A 15,438-nucleotide genomic window follows, 5' to 3' on the forward strand; every position below is an offset into this window, starting at 1 on the left:
TTATATACAATGGCATTCTAAATAAGTCACATTAAATCTATTTCAGGCAAGACCCTCAAAAGAAATTTCACAGTTCTAGCGACTCTTCCAACATTTCTCAGGAAGAATGATGATGTGGCAATTCAACAGAGAAAAAAGAAATGTGGGAAAAGGAAGCATGTGCATATGCTGTAACAACCAAGAGAAACAGTATATAGTAAGGACAATGTATGTTCTGTCTTTTCAGTTCTACTTCTTCCTGAACAAGCCATTTTTAAAAACTGGTAAGAAAAAGACCAAAAAAAAAAAACCTAAAGAAATAAAAAGCCTGTAAGAAAAATATCTAGGTATAACATAAAGCTGTACCTAAATTTCAGAACTGAGACACCATGACTTTCACCCTCTGTTTCAGTGGATATTAAACTATTTTAATGGTAATCAATAACAATTTTGTGCCTATAACAATCAAACAATTTTCAACTGGAAAAACTTAAGAAGAAACATCCTTTGAAAGAAAAGACCATTTCTCACAAAAAATAAGTTTCAAGATACCCAGTTCAGTATAGATACTGATGTTTCTTTAAAAAAAAAAAAAGGTTTTAAAATCCGAAAAAAATATAGCCTGGATTCTATACAGAACTGGCAATTTATCTAAAACAAACAAAGCAAATGCGAACAAACCAGCAAGCAACTAATAAAGTAAAAGAATCCTTCAATCTGCAAATGTATTCGTTAACAGTTTTGGTTAATTTTCACTTGGTTTTCTACCCACTAAAGAGAAGCCTGTCACTTCACTTTGCAAAACTTGTGGCTACCTGCCATTATCACTCATTTTGGCCACACAGCTTGCTTCGACTAGGAATTCTAGTGATCATTTAGTCAGACTACATTTTACAGATGAGAAAAATCGAAGTTCAGGATAGAACCAGGGCAAGAAGCCAAGTCTCCACATTTTTAATGTTCCGCTACCTAAATTATTTTCACAGCAGGTTAACTGCTGTAAGGAATAAACCTAAATAATAAACGTAACACTCGAATTAGACTGTATTTTTGCAGGACATGAGTAACTCCAAGAAACAAAGTTACAAAAAAAGGAGAGGAATAAAGGGGCATCAGAAAGACATCCCACAGATTCGTCAGTCCTCCTGGAACTATGAGATGGACAATGCCGGGTGAGAACGGGGACCTTTTCTGAAATCCAAGACTCCAGGCAACACACGGGGCCAGGGGCTTCTAAATGGGAAGTGCTCCCAGAGTTTAGGCGTCTAGAAAACAAAGGTTTCAGCAAATGAATGAAGCCGGACTCCTAGCGTAGAAACGAAAGACACGTCAGCCCAGACCGAGCGGATGGGGGAGGAGCGGCACTGGAGGCGGCCAGAAGAAATAAAACGGGCTTGCGGCATGCTCTGGGCTCAGGCGTGCCCACTGCCTGCTCTCCTCCTCCTCCGGCCGGAGCTGGTCCGGGAGGCAAGCCTCGGGCGCCCACCCAGTAAAGTCGCCGGCACTGCCCCGTGCTCCATGTGGAAGCGGAAGAGTCCCTAATGGAACCTGGTCCCACGCGTCCTGCTGGACCCTACTACGAGCCACGGGTCTAGGTGGAAGAGCACCGGCGAGGTGTACGCTGGACCCAGGAGCCGCCGCCACCTCTAGCATTAAACTTGCCCTCGTCGCTGGCATCTCCTTCCCCGCCGAGCCCCGCCACCCACTCCCGTCGCCTCACCTCCAGGGCCACCGCGGAGCAGGAGGGTGGCAGGGAACACAAGCAAGAGAAGCAGAAGCAGGCGGGGGAGGAGTCTCATGGCGCGGCCGATCCTGTGTCCAGTCGCCTTCCGCGACAGCGCTCAGCGACTCCGGCGATAATGGCGTTACTCTTCATCCGGGCTCCAGGCGAGTGTGGGCGGGGTACGTACCACGCATGTCCTTTCGCCACGCCCCCCCTGTCGCCGAAGAGCACCGCCTACGTGGCTGAGACTCGGCTCCTGCTGGTAGTGTGCGGGAGGCCCGGGGAGTCACGTGGCCCCTTGCTCGGGCCTCTGAGATTCCCGCGAGAGTACGCTTTTCGCCACAGTGCCTCCTGGCGACCTGCGGTTGGTCGCGTACTGTGTCCTGCCCGTCCCACCCAAATTAATTAGCATCGTTAGTGGTTAGTTTATTTGAATGACGTTCCGCCTGGTACCTAGCGCGATAAAGTCTCATTATAATTTTAAATGATAGGAATATAAAGAGCCTGAGCTATCTGCATGCAGTGTTGAAAAGCAAAAATATGTTTTGGGATAATTTTAACCCCCCCCAAAAAGCATAAAAAATATACGGCGGTAAATCTTTTTCCATGTCTGCCCACATCGACACCCATAGTGACAGTTCTTAAATTCTTCGGTGACATTCCACAGTTATAAATCACCTTGAACAGTGCCTGGCATATAGAAAGCTTTTGGCAAATATACAATGGGGGCAGGAAAGGCTGTACGATACTCTTCAGTTTCCTTCTCATCTAGTTTGGACTTCGCTTGGGTTGCTTCCAATAATCTGGTATTTCATGCATTTAAATAATCTGAATACCAGGTAGTGTCGGACTAGACCAATGTGACATGTCATATGGACAATAAAACAAACTAACCCTACTGTGTACTTACTATCGCCAATCACGGCCCCTTAGAACTGTGCTTTCATGTATAATTTAATCTTTAAAAATTCCCATGAGCTGGATATTATTTACTGAGAAGAAAACAGACACAGAAAGACTAGTAATTTACCAAGGCTTAAAGGCTAGTCAATGGCAGATGGCAAGATTTGGACCCACAGTCTGATTCCAGCCTCCATGCCCCGCTGGCCTGGAACATCTGTTTTACTCCTGCACTGGCCCTGCTCAGAGTCTCATGGCCCTGGGGCCCCTGCCAACGGCAGCCACATGCTGCCGAGGCCAGTATTTTTGTTGGCTAAGGTCACCACCTGACAGGGCTGGGCTAAACCAACTCCTCTCCACTCCTCTCTGCCACGCCACCCATGCCGCAGGGGCCGCTGCCACCGCTGCCGCCACCACCACCGCGGATCCCGGCATAAGTGGAGGGGCTCCCTAAGAAGACATCCTCGCACTCCTGTGCGGGCTACCAAAGCTGCCACGATGTGACAAAGTCCTCAGGACTGCTGACCCCGTTTTCCTGGGCCTGGGAATCTTCCTTCCCAATTCTGAGGCACTTTCTGTTTCAGACCTGCTCTGAGGTCCTGAGTCTGACAGGGTTTTTGACAAACACATCCTTCTGTTTAACTTGCTGCTCTCCCCTAGCACCAGAAAGAAGCCAGTGCGGACTGCAAAAACTCAAAACCACTTTCTCTGCCACTGGGCCAAGAGTCTCTCACAGATTTTTCTGCAGAGGATTGATTTCTGGCAAAGAAGAGTCTCATTCTTTATGTTAAAGGGAGTCCCAGTAGTTCTGTCTCTCCCGTTCTTATGACCTGTTCAGACATAGCCTAAACCTGGGAGGATAATCTAGTTTAGGCTTTAACTGGGACTTTCACTCCAATTAAGTTATTAAGTGATTACTAATGGATGTTGGGGACTTGAATTTTAGACAACCAGCTACTAAAGGTACAGGAATGACAAATAAAAGTGTATCTACTTGGATGTGACCGATGTGATGAAACTAGGGGGAAAAAAGTCTCTAAAGACAAATAAATAAAATCTTTAAAAAAAAAAAAAGAATATTAAGAGTATAAAAGGCCCAGTGAAAGCATCTGAAACTGCCACCACCATTCCCCTTCCCAGCCAAGAGTAAATTAAAAACACAACCACATCCCAGGGGAATGGTAGGGATGTGTGCCATTCTCAAGGGGTGTTGGTCTCTGTCAGACTCCAATTTAACTCGCTAGCTGGCCTCTGCGGAAAACGAGATGGATCATGGCAGAAGACAGGGAAATACCAAAGCTTAACCAAGTGGTCACCTCAACACCTCATGCTCAAATGCAGCAGCTGATCATAGTTTGTCCTAATAACCCTTCTCCTGCAGGCTCCCTGGAAGAAGACTGACCAGATTCCTAGAGAAACTGGGGGTGGAAGCAGTGATTGACTGCAAACAGGTTAGAGGAAATTTTGGGGGGTGGAAGTGAAGGAAATAGTCTAGAACTAGATGTGGTGATTATTGTGTGACTAAAAATTTACTATAAATCATTAACTTGTACACTTATAATAAGTGAATTTTATGGTACATAAATCATCCCTCAATAAAGGGACAAGTATATAAAAAGACCTTAATTACAATTCCTCATGTGTTTACCTATGCTTAAGATAATAGAAAATATATATATTGGTCTCTACCCCAATTCCTGGCACAGAGCTCCAGAAACCCTTGTATATTCCTAAGTGATAAGCACTAGGAGCATCTTTTGTTTTAATGAGGTGACTCTGGGTGGACTTCTGAATGGGGGCTGCTCACCAGAAAGACCAAACCATGATGAGAAAAGCTGGAATTTTCAGCCCCATACTCCATTCTCCAGAAAGGGAAGAGGAACTGGAAATGGAGTTAATAATCAATCATGCCTATGTGACAAAGCCTCCATAAAATCTCAGAAACCCGGGATTCAGGGAGCTCCAGGTTGGTGACCAATTCAAGTACTGGGATAGTGATGTACCCCAATCCCACAGGGATAGAAGCTGCCAGACCTAACCTTGTGTATCTCTTCATTTGGTTGTTTCTCTGTTTCCTTTACTGAACTGGTACACATAAGTATTTCCCTGAGTTCTGTGAGCCACTCTAGCAAATTAATCAAACCCGAGGATGGCGTCATTAGGAACCTCAGACTTATAGCCAATCAGTCAGGAGCACAGGTGACAACCTAGACTTGGGACGGGCATTTGAAGTGGGTGAGAGCAGTCTTATGGGACTGAGCCCTTAATCTGTGGGATCTGATGCTTCCTGAAGGTACATAGTGTTAGAATTCAGGTCACTTGTAGGACAGCCAGCTGATGTTGCAGAGGATTGCTTGGTGGGGGAAAACCACCACAAATGTGGTGTCAGAGTGTTGTGAAAGTAGTAGTAAAGGATAGACACAGAAGAGAGAGAACTGAGTCTTTCCTAAACATCATTCTTCCAGTACCAAAGCTTTTCGCTGGGATTGTTCATATTTTTTCATTCAAATGGAAGTGCAGGAATACATCAGTGGAGTCATTACAGTGAAATCTTGAAAATTCTGTTTCTCTAACATCTTTGACCTTAGCCTCGATTCCTATAAGAATCCCAAACTGTATTTTCACCACGCCATGCTAAAATTTAAATAAATAAATAACTAAATAAATAAATTCTAATTGTTATTCACGCAAGCTTGGCCTTGCAAAATACAGAAAGATCATCCAGTTTCACAACTTACCCATGAATGAGGTACAATCATGAATTTATACTAACTCCCAAAGTCTTTTGTATGTTTCAGACTGGATCTGCTAGATTTAAAATATATATGTCATTGCTCATACTGAGTTGTATCTTTATAGGCAGATGTTATAATCTATTAAAGAGAGACATAATGTACAAAATATTTACATTTTCACATTAATAATAACACAGTCCTATAATTGCTCTTAAAATAGTGTGATTATGAACTCAGTTTCTCACAACAGCTAGTATGAAGGATCCAGGTCCTGATGCCATGCTGAGTGCTATTTGCTTGTAGTATACTATCTTCCAAGTGCTATTTAGGGAAAAATGTGGATAAAGTGGAGGGGACAGGTATTACTTTCAGATAAGGAACAAGCTGACATTTAAATTAGGCCTGGAGGATACAAATGTTTTCAATATGAGGAACTGCATGGTGGAGCTGGAGAAGGGAGGGAATTTAGTTTAGTGAGGACAGGGACGGCATTCTCAGAAAAGGAAACACTATGGGCCAAGGCACAGAAGTGGTTTGGGGCCAGAGCATGTAAGGAAAGTAAGAACTTGAAACCTTGTCCATAAACATAATTAAATTATATATATTCTATGAAATATTATACAGCCTTTAAAGCTGAGAGTGGCCTATTGAGACTCCCATTGTGAAAAAAATGTTTATCAGAAACATTATAACTTGAGATAGCCCCTTGATTAAGATAACAGGCAAAGTGCTTTGTAAACTCAAATAACAATCTTTGAGAAGTATAATGGGGAGTGAAAAGAGAGGAATCATGACAGCTTCAGAGGAGAAAAGGATTCAGGATCTATATATTTTTAGGCTAGGGCAAAAAGTCAGTAAAGAGTTATAAAATTAAAGATGGAAGAGAGTAAAAATCATTGATAGAACAAGTCCTCCAGAAGATGCAATGGGTCAGAATCAAGGGAACAAGGGACTAGAGGGAAGGAGGAAAGAAGTGAACAAAAAATATAGAAATCGAGGCAGAGAGAAAATTGTAACTCCTTGTAAATCCTGTTGTGAGAACCAAAGCTTTGCTCTGTGAAGGCAGAAGCTGTGGCTATTTGAAACCTCGCCTCTCCCCTCTGGCCTCATACGAGCTCCCTCAACTTACTACATCACAGCTCATAGTTGCTGAACATGCCTGTCCTGATTTCCTTTCTCCAGTCTCAAAGGAAGAGGTGTCCCTGTTCTATGGAACATATATTTAACTACTTACTAAATATATCCCAGTCCTCACACTCAGCAAATCTTTCTCCACAAACCAGCTGTCCCTCTTGTATTCTCTCCTTCAGCTAAGGACCACCCCCAGCCAGGACCTGGCTAGGCTTTCTAGACTCCTACCTCTTCACTCCTATAGCTAACCAATTCCTGAATAATTTTCAGTTTACCTTTGAAACCACTTTGCACCCATATCTTTCTCTATATTTCCATTGCCACTATTTTAGTTCCTGGACTCAAGTTTTTTCTTGTCTAGAGCACTGTAGCAGTATCCTTTTTTCTTTTTAAGATTTTATTTATTTATAGAGAGAGAGAAAGGGAGAGGGAGGAAGAGAGGGAGAGAAACATCAATGTGTGGTTGCCTCTTGCGTGCTCCTAGCTGGGGACCTGGCCTGTAACCCAGGCACTTATCCTGACTGGGAATTGAACTCATGACCCTTTGGTTCGCAGATTGACCCTTCATCCACTGAGCCACACCAGCCAGGGCCAGTATCTTAACTAGTTCTTCTGTTTCTAGCATCACCCACCATCAACCTACCCTTTATATCATTATTAGGGTGAGCTTTCAGAAATGTATGTCTGATCACATCACTCTTGTACTTATCCTTCAGAGCTTCTCATATGATGAAGACCAAATTTCTTAGCATGGCATTTGACATGATTATCTTCATCTTCTGTCATAGGAAGAGCACGGGTTTTAGACAGTACTTGTGGTTCAAAGAATGCAACAGGGTGTCTCAGGCCTCTGTGCTCTGAGTGTGCTGTTGCTTTCCTCTTCCATCTATGGGACACCCAGTCAGCTTTGATGATCTGGCTCAGATGTCACTGTTTCTGTAAAATCTTCCCTGAGATCTTCTCACACAGTCCAGGGCCGTTCATTTATACTTTTAAAGCACCCTGGGCAGTTACACCTACACCATTCTGGATCAGAGTTTATTTATCTATCTCCCCCAATAGATTATGTAGTGCTTGGTGATTATCTTTGCTTGATTTTTCTTTGTTTCCTTGGCATCTAACACAGAGCCTGTCACATAGTTTATCGACAGTCACTAAATGTTTATTGAGAGAAGGATTGCCTTAGACTCTGCATCCTTGAGCCATGCACCAAAGAAGGCACATTCATTTTGAGACAACTTGTAGATAAAAGATCATAAACACCCAATGATACACATGGCAACTGTAGCACTTAGGCACACAGTCCTGGGTGTATTAACTTGCATTTCCAACTGTTTCACCACATTTGTGTGCAGATTCTGGGTGCCACATTAGCCATCTTTACCTTAATATTTGTCTTTTTCTATAAAATTAATTTTCCCTAGAGGATACCATGAAACTCATGATGATGATGATGATGACGACGACGATGATATCTTTTTAAAACCTGAATCACTTCCAAAGCTTTCAATGCTTCATTTTCTGAAACACTGTTATACCTGTGAACTCTCTGTGCATTTCTGATTGTTTGTCTGAAATTTTATTGCAACTTTTTGAATTTGAGAAATTAAACAGATTTTATGTTTCAAAATTCATGTAAGACCTACCTTAAAGAATTCTCCAACAAGAATAACAACAAAAATAATTACAGCTTTTATTTATTCAGCACCTTCTTCAGTGCCAGATATATATTTTCCTATTGTACTTACCTGACTGATTTAAGTACAAAACCAATTTCAGTGAGATAAAATAATTTCTTCCCTTTTCACGCAAGGCAAATTTTTGATTCAACACTTAACACCTCCATCCTGCTCTGGGATAATTCAAAAGGAAAATAAGTATGTTATGTTCATTTATCTTTATGATATATCTCACAAAATCAACTATGTCTGGTTCCTTCATTTAAATTCGGAACTAATTCCTCAAAACTATGTTAATATGGAAATTATAAAGGTTAGGTCTCAAAAGACCAGTCCTCTCCTTTCATCTGGGATTTAATTCCAAAGGATTTCAAATTAGTGTTCCTTTAAATTTGGTTACCAGTAGGAAGAGCCTACCTGTGTAGAAAGAAAAAGGATGTCATGTGGGGGGGGGAGGGGGGGGGATGAAATGAGATACATGACTATTTTTATGTGTCATTAAAGACCTGATAATATGGGAGTGATATTCTATGAAAATGAAAATAGATATTTGGAAAATAAGCCATTGTATTAATCTAGTTTTATTAAAGTAGAATATGTTTAACTGTTACAGGACAAAATGAGAAAGTAATCACATTTTTTGGAATGTAAAATTTCACCATTTATGCAATTTTAATGTATCATTTGTACAAGTTGTTCTGGGTACTATACTTAGTAGTGACTCTGTTCCTGGAGTGGTTGACAAAAATGGTTAATGTTTAATCTTCAGTTCTGTTTAATCTAAATCATTTCTATTTCCTTCTAAAATATCTGGCATCTAAAAATGAAAGGAAAAAAAGTTAAGTTTTCAGGAGAGACAGACATTCTGTGACAGAAAAGCTGATGGTTGGTTACATCTGGAAAAGTGATACAAGGAAAAACTGTAGATAGATGAATGTAACAGTACCACTATGATATTTTAATCATTATTTTTGTTTGTTTCAAATTTTTCCCATTAAGGAATGGGATAAGGAACAAGGCTGGTTGCATTTCATCTTCCTTGGCTTGGCTGCCAGCTGGCAGAATGATGGAAAAGGAATAGAAGCAAGAATCTAATATTCCATGAAGTTATTCACCAGCACATTATAACTAAGAATCATTAGTATTAAGGTGTCTTAATAACTCAGCTATTCCAACAGCTGGGTCTCCGTGGGGCATAGAGTGAAGACCTTTGATTGTAACCTGTCCTCCACCAGCTATGTCACAAGTAAGCCATGGTATTTTTGAATACATATCCATGGCCTGTGGTGGGTCAGTGGCAGCAGCAGCTATATCTCCTATTAGGAATTATACCAGCGAGTGTAGCTTCGGTCCTGCATCCCAAGTCAGTCTAACATTCACTCCTATTTAGTAGCTATTATGGCATAGGTGCTTGGGGATACCAAAATGAATATGAGATAATTCCTGCACTAAAAAGAGTTTCAGTCAAGTCAAGGGACAGGTAAGCAGAGAACTGTAATGAAATGTTAGAGGTGTTGTTGAATCAGAAGGTACAATGTGGAAACATGGGAGGGAGCAAGTCAGTTCCACCTGGCAGACAGGGCAGGAAAGGCTTCAAAGAGGAGATGGAGCTTGAGCTGGCAGGTACTTGTGAGGTGCGAACTGAAGTAAGGGGGAGGAAAGAGTCGGAAGAGAGCATTCCAGGATGGGGCAATAACAAGAAGGCATAAAAATAACAGCACATTTAGAAAGTTTCAAGTGGTTCGATATAATTGATGTGTATAAAAACAAGGAGGAAGCAGTGAATGAGAAGACTGAACAGGAAGGAAATGGCTAGACCATAGAGGACCTTATGTGCTGGGCTAAGGAGGCTTGATTTGATCCTGAATGCAACTGAGAACCACTGAAGAGTTTATGTAGGGAAAGGGTATAATCATATTTTGCTTCTGAAAGATCAGTCTGTCCACTCTGTGGAAGACAGAAAGAGGAGAGCAAAATGGAGGCAGAAACACCAATTACAAGATGACTGGGGTTGGCCAGAAGAAAAACGAGTAGGGCTTGACCTGAAGCAGTAGCTGTGGGGATGAAGTTAAGGGAAAATCCAGAGGGAGGGGCTTCCGAGTACAGGATGAACTATGATCAAAGGTCAAAGAGGTCTTCATCTGAGGATAGAGGGGAAAGCTAAACTGAGCATTACTGAAATGTAACTTCAGGAATTAATATTCAATCTTGTATTATTGGCAATATAACATTCTTTATAATGATCATCATTATGACCTACCATGAATTTTGGATGATTTTCTAATCTTCTTCGTCTGCAGGAAATAGAAAGAGGAATATATAGAAAAGAGGTGGTCATGGAGTGGAGAACTAAAATATATAGTGAACCAAGCATGCTGTTATTTAATATATTCTTTCCCTCGCTCAAAGAGAAACTGTCATTTGGTATAGAACTATAAGACCCTTAAAGATTAAAATAAAGCTTTTCAGTATATATAAATCATTTTCACTGTAATTAAGTAAATATATTGAGTCACAGTCTCATTACATTTTAACATTCTCATAGATTTACTTAGGATAAAATTCTGGCTATGACTTGAAAACCTAACACACTTCCTTGAAAGTGATTAAGAACTAGAAGCACAGTTCTGGCCAAGATGGAGGCTTAGATTGACACGCTCATCTCCCTCTACGACTAGAAAGGAATACAACTACCTCAAAACAAAAGATAACTAGAAATTCCAGAAAATAAAACTACACAGAAGTCCAACCAGTGGTGCTCGTCGGACGGGTAGGAGGGGCAAAATTGGGTGGTGCTGTTTGGGTAGCAGCAGGGACGTGGCAGGGGGAGTAATCCCAGCTGCAGTCGAGACCAGGCAGCTCGCGACCCCGATGCTGGGAAAGGCAGCCCCCCCCCCCATTGCCTCGGACAGTGAGGATCAGAGGGCGGGAGGACAGATCCCGGTCTCCCAGTGGAGAATAATGGCAGGAATCCATCTTTGACCCCCACCCCCTCTCAAAGCACCACAGCGCAGCGAAAAAAGTTGTGGATTGCCATTGGTCACCAGGTAGTGATGAGTACACAGGGCTCCGCCCCTACCGTCTACCCAGAAAGCAAAGCAAAACACAAATCTGTCAAAATGAGGCAGACAACTAAAGAAATCCCAGTGATGCAGCTCACCAGGCAGCAGATGAAGAATCTGACAGATGAACAAATAAGAAGCCTTTCAGAGGCTCAACTCAGAGCTATAGTTATTAGGTGGCTTACAGAATTAACAAAAGATTTGGAACAAGACCAGGAAGGATTGAAAGCCACTCATACTGAAATGAAAGAAAACACATACGAGACAAGTGGTGAGGAAATAAAATCCAGAGATCAAATCAACAAACCAGAACATAGGAAAGGAACAAACAGTCAACCAGTGCAGAAAGAGGAAACAGAAAGTAAGGAAAATGAGGAGAGGATCAGAAACCTCTGGGACAGCTATAAGAGATCGAACATAGGGATTATAGAATTGCCAGAGGACGAAGAAGAAGAACTAGAAATTGAAAAATTAAGTGAAAATATAATAAAGCAGAACTTCTTGAATTTGGGGAAGGAAATAGACTTACAGGTCCAGGAAGCACAGAGAGTTCCAGAAAAACTGGACCCAGGGAGACCCACTCCAAGACACATTATAATCAAATTGTCAAAAATTAAAGATAAAGAGAGAATCTTAAAAGCAGCAAGAGAGAAGGAAAGAATCATGTACGAAGGGGTCACAATTTGACTATCAGCTGACTTATCAAGGGAGACCCTGCAGGCAAGAAGGGACTGGCAAGAAATATTCAAAGTAATGAAAAGCAAAAACCTATAGGCATGAATACTCTATCCAGCGAAGCTGTCATTCAGAATAGAAGGGCAGAGAAAGTGCTTCCAGGACAAAGTAAAACTGAAGGAGTTCATTAGATCCAAACCACTGTTATATGAGATGTTAAAGGGACTGGTTTAGAAGAAGGAGGATCAAAACTCTGAACATTAAAATGAAAACTGCATCACAAGAACGAACAACAGAAGCTAGGGAATCGAAACAAAGGCAAACTAAATAGGCAGCGAGAGTGGAAAAAGAACTATAGGTATGGGGAACATAGTGGGGGGAGGTCAGCAGAGGGGGAAAGGGGAGAGGGAGGGAGATAGTACAGGAATTAAGAAGCATAGTAGGAGGGAACAGAATAGACAGGAAGAGGTTGAGAAGAACTATATGCACAACCAATGGACATGGACTAAAAGGGGGGGACAACTGGAGAGAGGGGGGCCACCGGGTGGAGGGGAACAGAGGGAAGGGAAATTGGGACAACTGTAACAGTATAATCAATAAAACATATTAAAAATAAAAGAGAACTAGAAGCACAAATAAGACATCTGAGACTATTAAAGTTCCCACTTTTCTCTCCCTATATCCCACTTTTTCTTCTACTGAAGACAATTGGCAAAAGCAGCATCATAATTTTGAGATGATGCAGAGGTAGCCTACAGTGAATCCCCATGCTGAATTCAGTGCAGCCAGTTGGCCAATGAAAGGTTTCGTGGACAGGGGTGGCTGAAGGCTGACGTAAGTCTTAAGTTTTCTAGGAAAGAGCCTTAATTGCTCTTCTGCTCCACCTCACCCCTTTGCTTCAAAGCCAAGCTTAATCTATACAAATGGTCCCCAAATTTGTTGTGAAAATAGGTCACATGTTATTTATACAGTAAACAAATATCTGAACCAGTGAAAAAAAGTGTACATTTATATGCAAATTTTCTTATTTTAAAATAAGTCTAGAAGAAATATTTCACAGATTCTCTTAGCAAGTCCGAAGATTCACAATCAGTTTAAATTATCAATTACTGAGCATCTGTGATATGCCAAGCATCAGTTCTTACTGTTTTGTATTAAGAAAAAAAATTGTAGTTAACCTATCATTTTTCAAATACTAGTATAAATCTGCTAAGGCGTTTGATTTTTAAAACATAGTTGTATTTGCAAATGTTATGCTAAACAAACATGACCCATGATATAATCAAAATGCAAATTTAATGTCTGCCTCCTCCTTCTACTTCAGACTTTTGTCACTCAGAGGGGAAGGTTTTCTTTTGCCATTGGCTGACTACACAGCAGGCCCAGTGATTTTTTTTACTCACTTTAAGGTAACAGTCAGTCCTCACTGGGAGGCATAAGCACAGTCTCAATTCAGTAAGCAGAATGTCTAGTCTTAATATTAATCAATCCTTTAATCTTCATTCAAAAGTAGAACTTCTCCTCCTCCTCTCTCAGCTAAGGCTTTAGTTGGTAGACACCACCTGCCCTTGGAGGTCAGTTTCTGCTCTCTTTGCTCACAGCCTCCTCCATTTACAGCAGGAGAGATACGAAGTAAGCCCGTAGGACATTCTTATGTGGCTGGGTGACTACAGAATCTCTGGGCTTGGCAAATGGCTAAAGCTGATCTGTTTCTCTGGAGCTAAGCCTCTGCCAAGGACCTCTGTCCTACAATTCCCTTGACCCAGACTGATGCATCTCTCCTCCTGTGGTCATTTATATTTCCTCATCAGCCCCAAAGAATGGGTGTTCCCTTTCAGCTAGCTTCTTGCTGCTGGTACCCTTCTAAGCAGCCTAGGACAGAGTCCAAAATAACTCTCATCTGCGTGGTTCTTAAGAAACTATGACATACATCCTTTGTGCTGATTACAATCTCAGAGAGAACAGGCCACCTCAACACAGCCCCACTATCCTTGGGCTGTCACTACTCACTTTTATTTAGTTTTCTCAGGCATGAGTGCATCACTGATTCTGTTCCCCAGCTTTCAGGAAAAGCATTTCAAAGCTCTTTAAGTGATCTCCTGGAAACCCTTTCACAAGCATTTAGGTAGAAGAGGTAGAATTACTTGGTGGTAATGGGAGCTCACAACCTAACAGAGTCAAAAAATCTCTTCTCTCATCTTCCCCACTCTCTGAACTTTTTATATATTGCATCTGGCCAAGGAATATAAGTCATGAAATAAGTTCTTTGAAATTTCCTTCAGGACCTCTGCACATGGGGAAAACTCACTCTCATTTGGGAACTAGCAAATGTTAGCACCTCAGGAATTAGGCCAGGAATAATCTGATATAAAAATCCTATTATGGTCTTGATTCCATTAGTTTGGCAAATATATTTTGTAGCAACAAAGGCTGACAAGAGTTAACATTAGTGTAAGAAAATTTGGTCTGCTATATATTTATAGCAGAATAAGTTGTTTTATTGCAGACCAAATATTAATGCATAACCTTTATAGTGTCTTTCTTAGAAGTGATCAGAAGTTCCATAGGGGTCGGGAACCTGGCTTTCCAATTCAGATCATACAAAAAACACTTATCAAGCAACTAGATTTTGCTAGGCAAAAAACAAATAAACAAAAAACAAGCACATTCATATAATAGCTGTTTTATCTTAAATTGAGATAAGCTTTGAAAAATGTATTACTTATGCCCCGGCTGGGTAGTTCAGTTGGTTAGAGTGTCGTCTCTATATGCCAAGGTTGCGGGTTCGATCTCCGGGTCAGAATCAACCAGAGGTAGACAGACATGCTGCGTCTCCCTCCACAACTAAAAGGAATACAATTGCCTCAAAACTAAAAACAACCAGAAATTCGAGAAAATCAAACTACATGGAAGTCCAGCAAACAAAGATATACAGAAGAAATACTCATCCACACAGGTAGGAGGGGCGGAGCCAGGACAGAGAGGACTCGGTGTGGTGGTAGCAGCAGCGGCAACAGCAGCAGGCCAGCGGAAAGCGCAGTTACACATTTAAAAAAGTCAGGAGGGACACCTGGGGAGCGTTCCCAGCCCCTCACCAGATTGCAAAGCTCACTGTCTCAGCACCGGAGAAAATCAAGCCTCATTGCTTTTGACTGTGCAAACCAGTGGGGGTTGGGGCAGAGGCAGAAACTGCCAGTCTCTCAGCAGAGTCTGCTTGTTTAAAGGGTCCCCATGGACCTAAAACATCCGCAGACCCACCCACTCTGGGAACGACGGCCAGGGCAGCAGCTACAGGGGCGCCAGTCCGGAGTGGAAGTGGGAGAGGTGCCTGGAAAAGGGGTGAGTGCTGGGCAGGCAGCATTGTTCCTTCTCAGACCCCTCCCCCGCATACAGTGTCACAACGTGGTGAAACAGGTCGCCCATTACTGACGAATCCCTTAGGCTCTGCCCCTTATAACGTAGTAGGAGTGACAGCTCTCCCTGGGACACAGAAGCAAACAAAACACAGAAGACTTCCGGCCAAGATGGAGGCCTAGACTGACACGCTCTGTTTC

The 15,438-nt window shown here is 42.0% G+C and overlaps 1 protein-coding gene across 2 annotated transcripts in view; it reads right to left on the bottom strand.

Annotated features, from left to right (window-relative positions):
• The window catches only part of SSR1 (signal sequence receptor subunit 1), a 33,234-nt gene extending 31,349 nt beyond the window's left edge, over positions 1–1,885 (bottom strand). For both annotated transcript variants that reach the window (XM_090269850.1, XM_090269851.1), the window contains exon 1: positions 1,700–1,885. In XM_090269850.1, coding sequence (XP_090125976.1) covers positions 1,700–1,778 — 79 coding nt within the window. In that variant the 5' untranslated portion in view covers positions 1,779–1,885. The remainder of the gene's footprint in view (positions 1–1,699) is intronic.
• Between the last annotated feature and the right edge of the window lie 13,553 nt (positions 1,886–15,438).

Source organism: Furipterus horrens, unplaced genomic scaffold (genome assembly GCF_987537825.1).
Source record: "Furipterus horrens unplaced genomic scaffold, mFurHor1.1.pri manual_scaffold_3, whole genome shotgun sequence".
Taxonomy (NCBI): Eukaryota; Metazoa; Chordata; class Mammalia; order Chiroptera; family Furipteridae; genus Furipterus; species Furipterus horrens.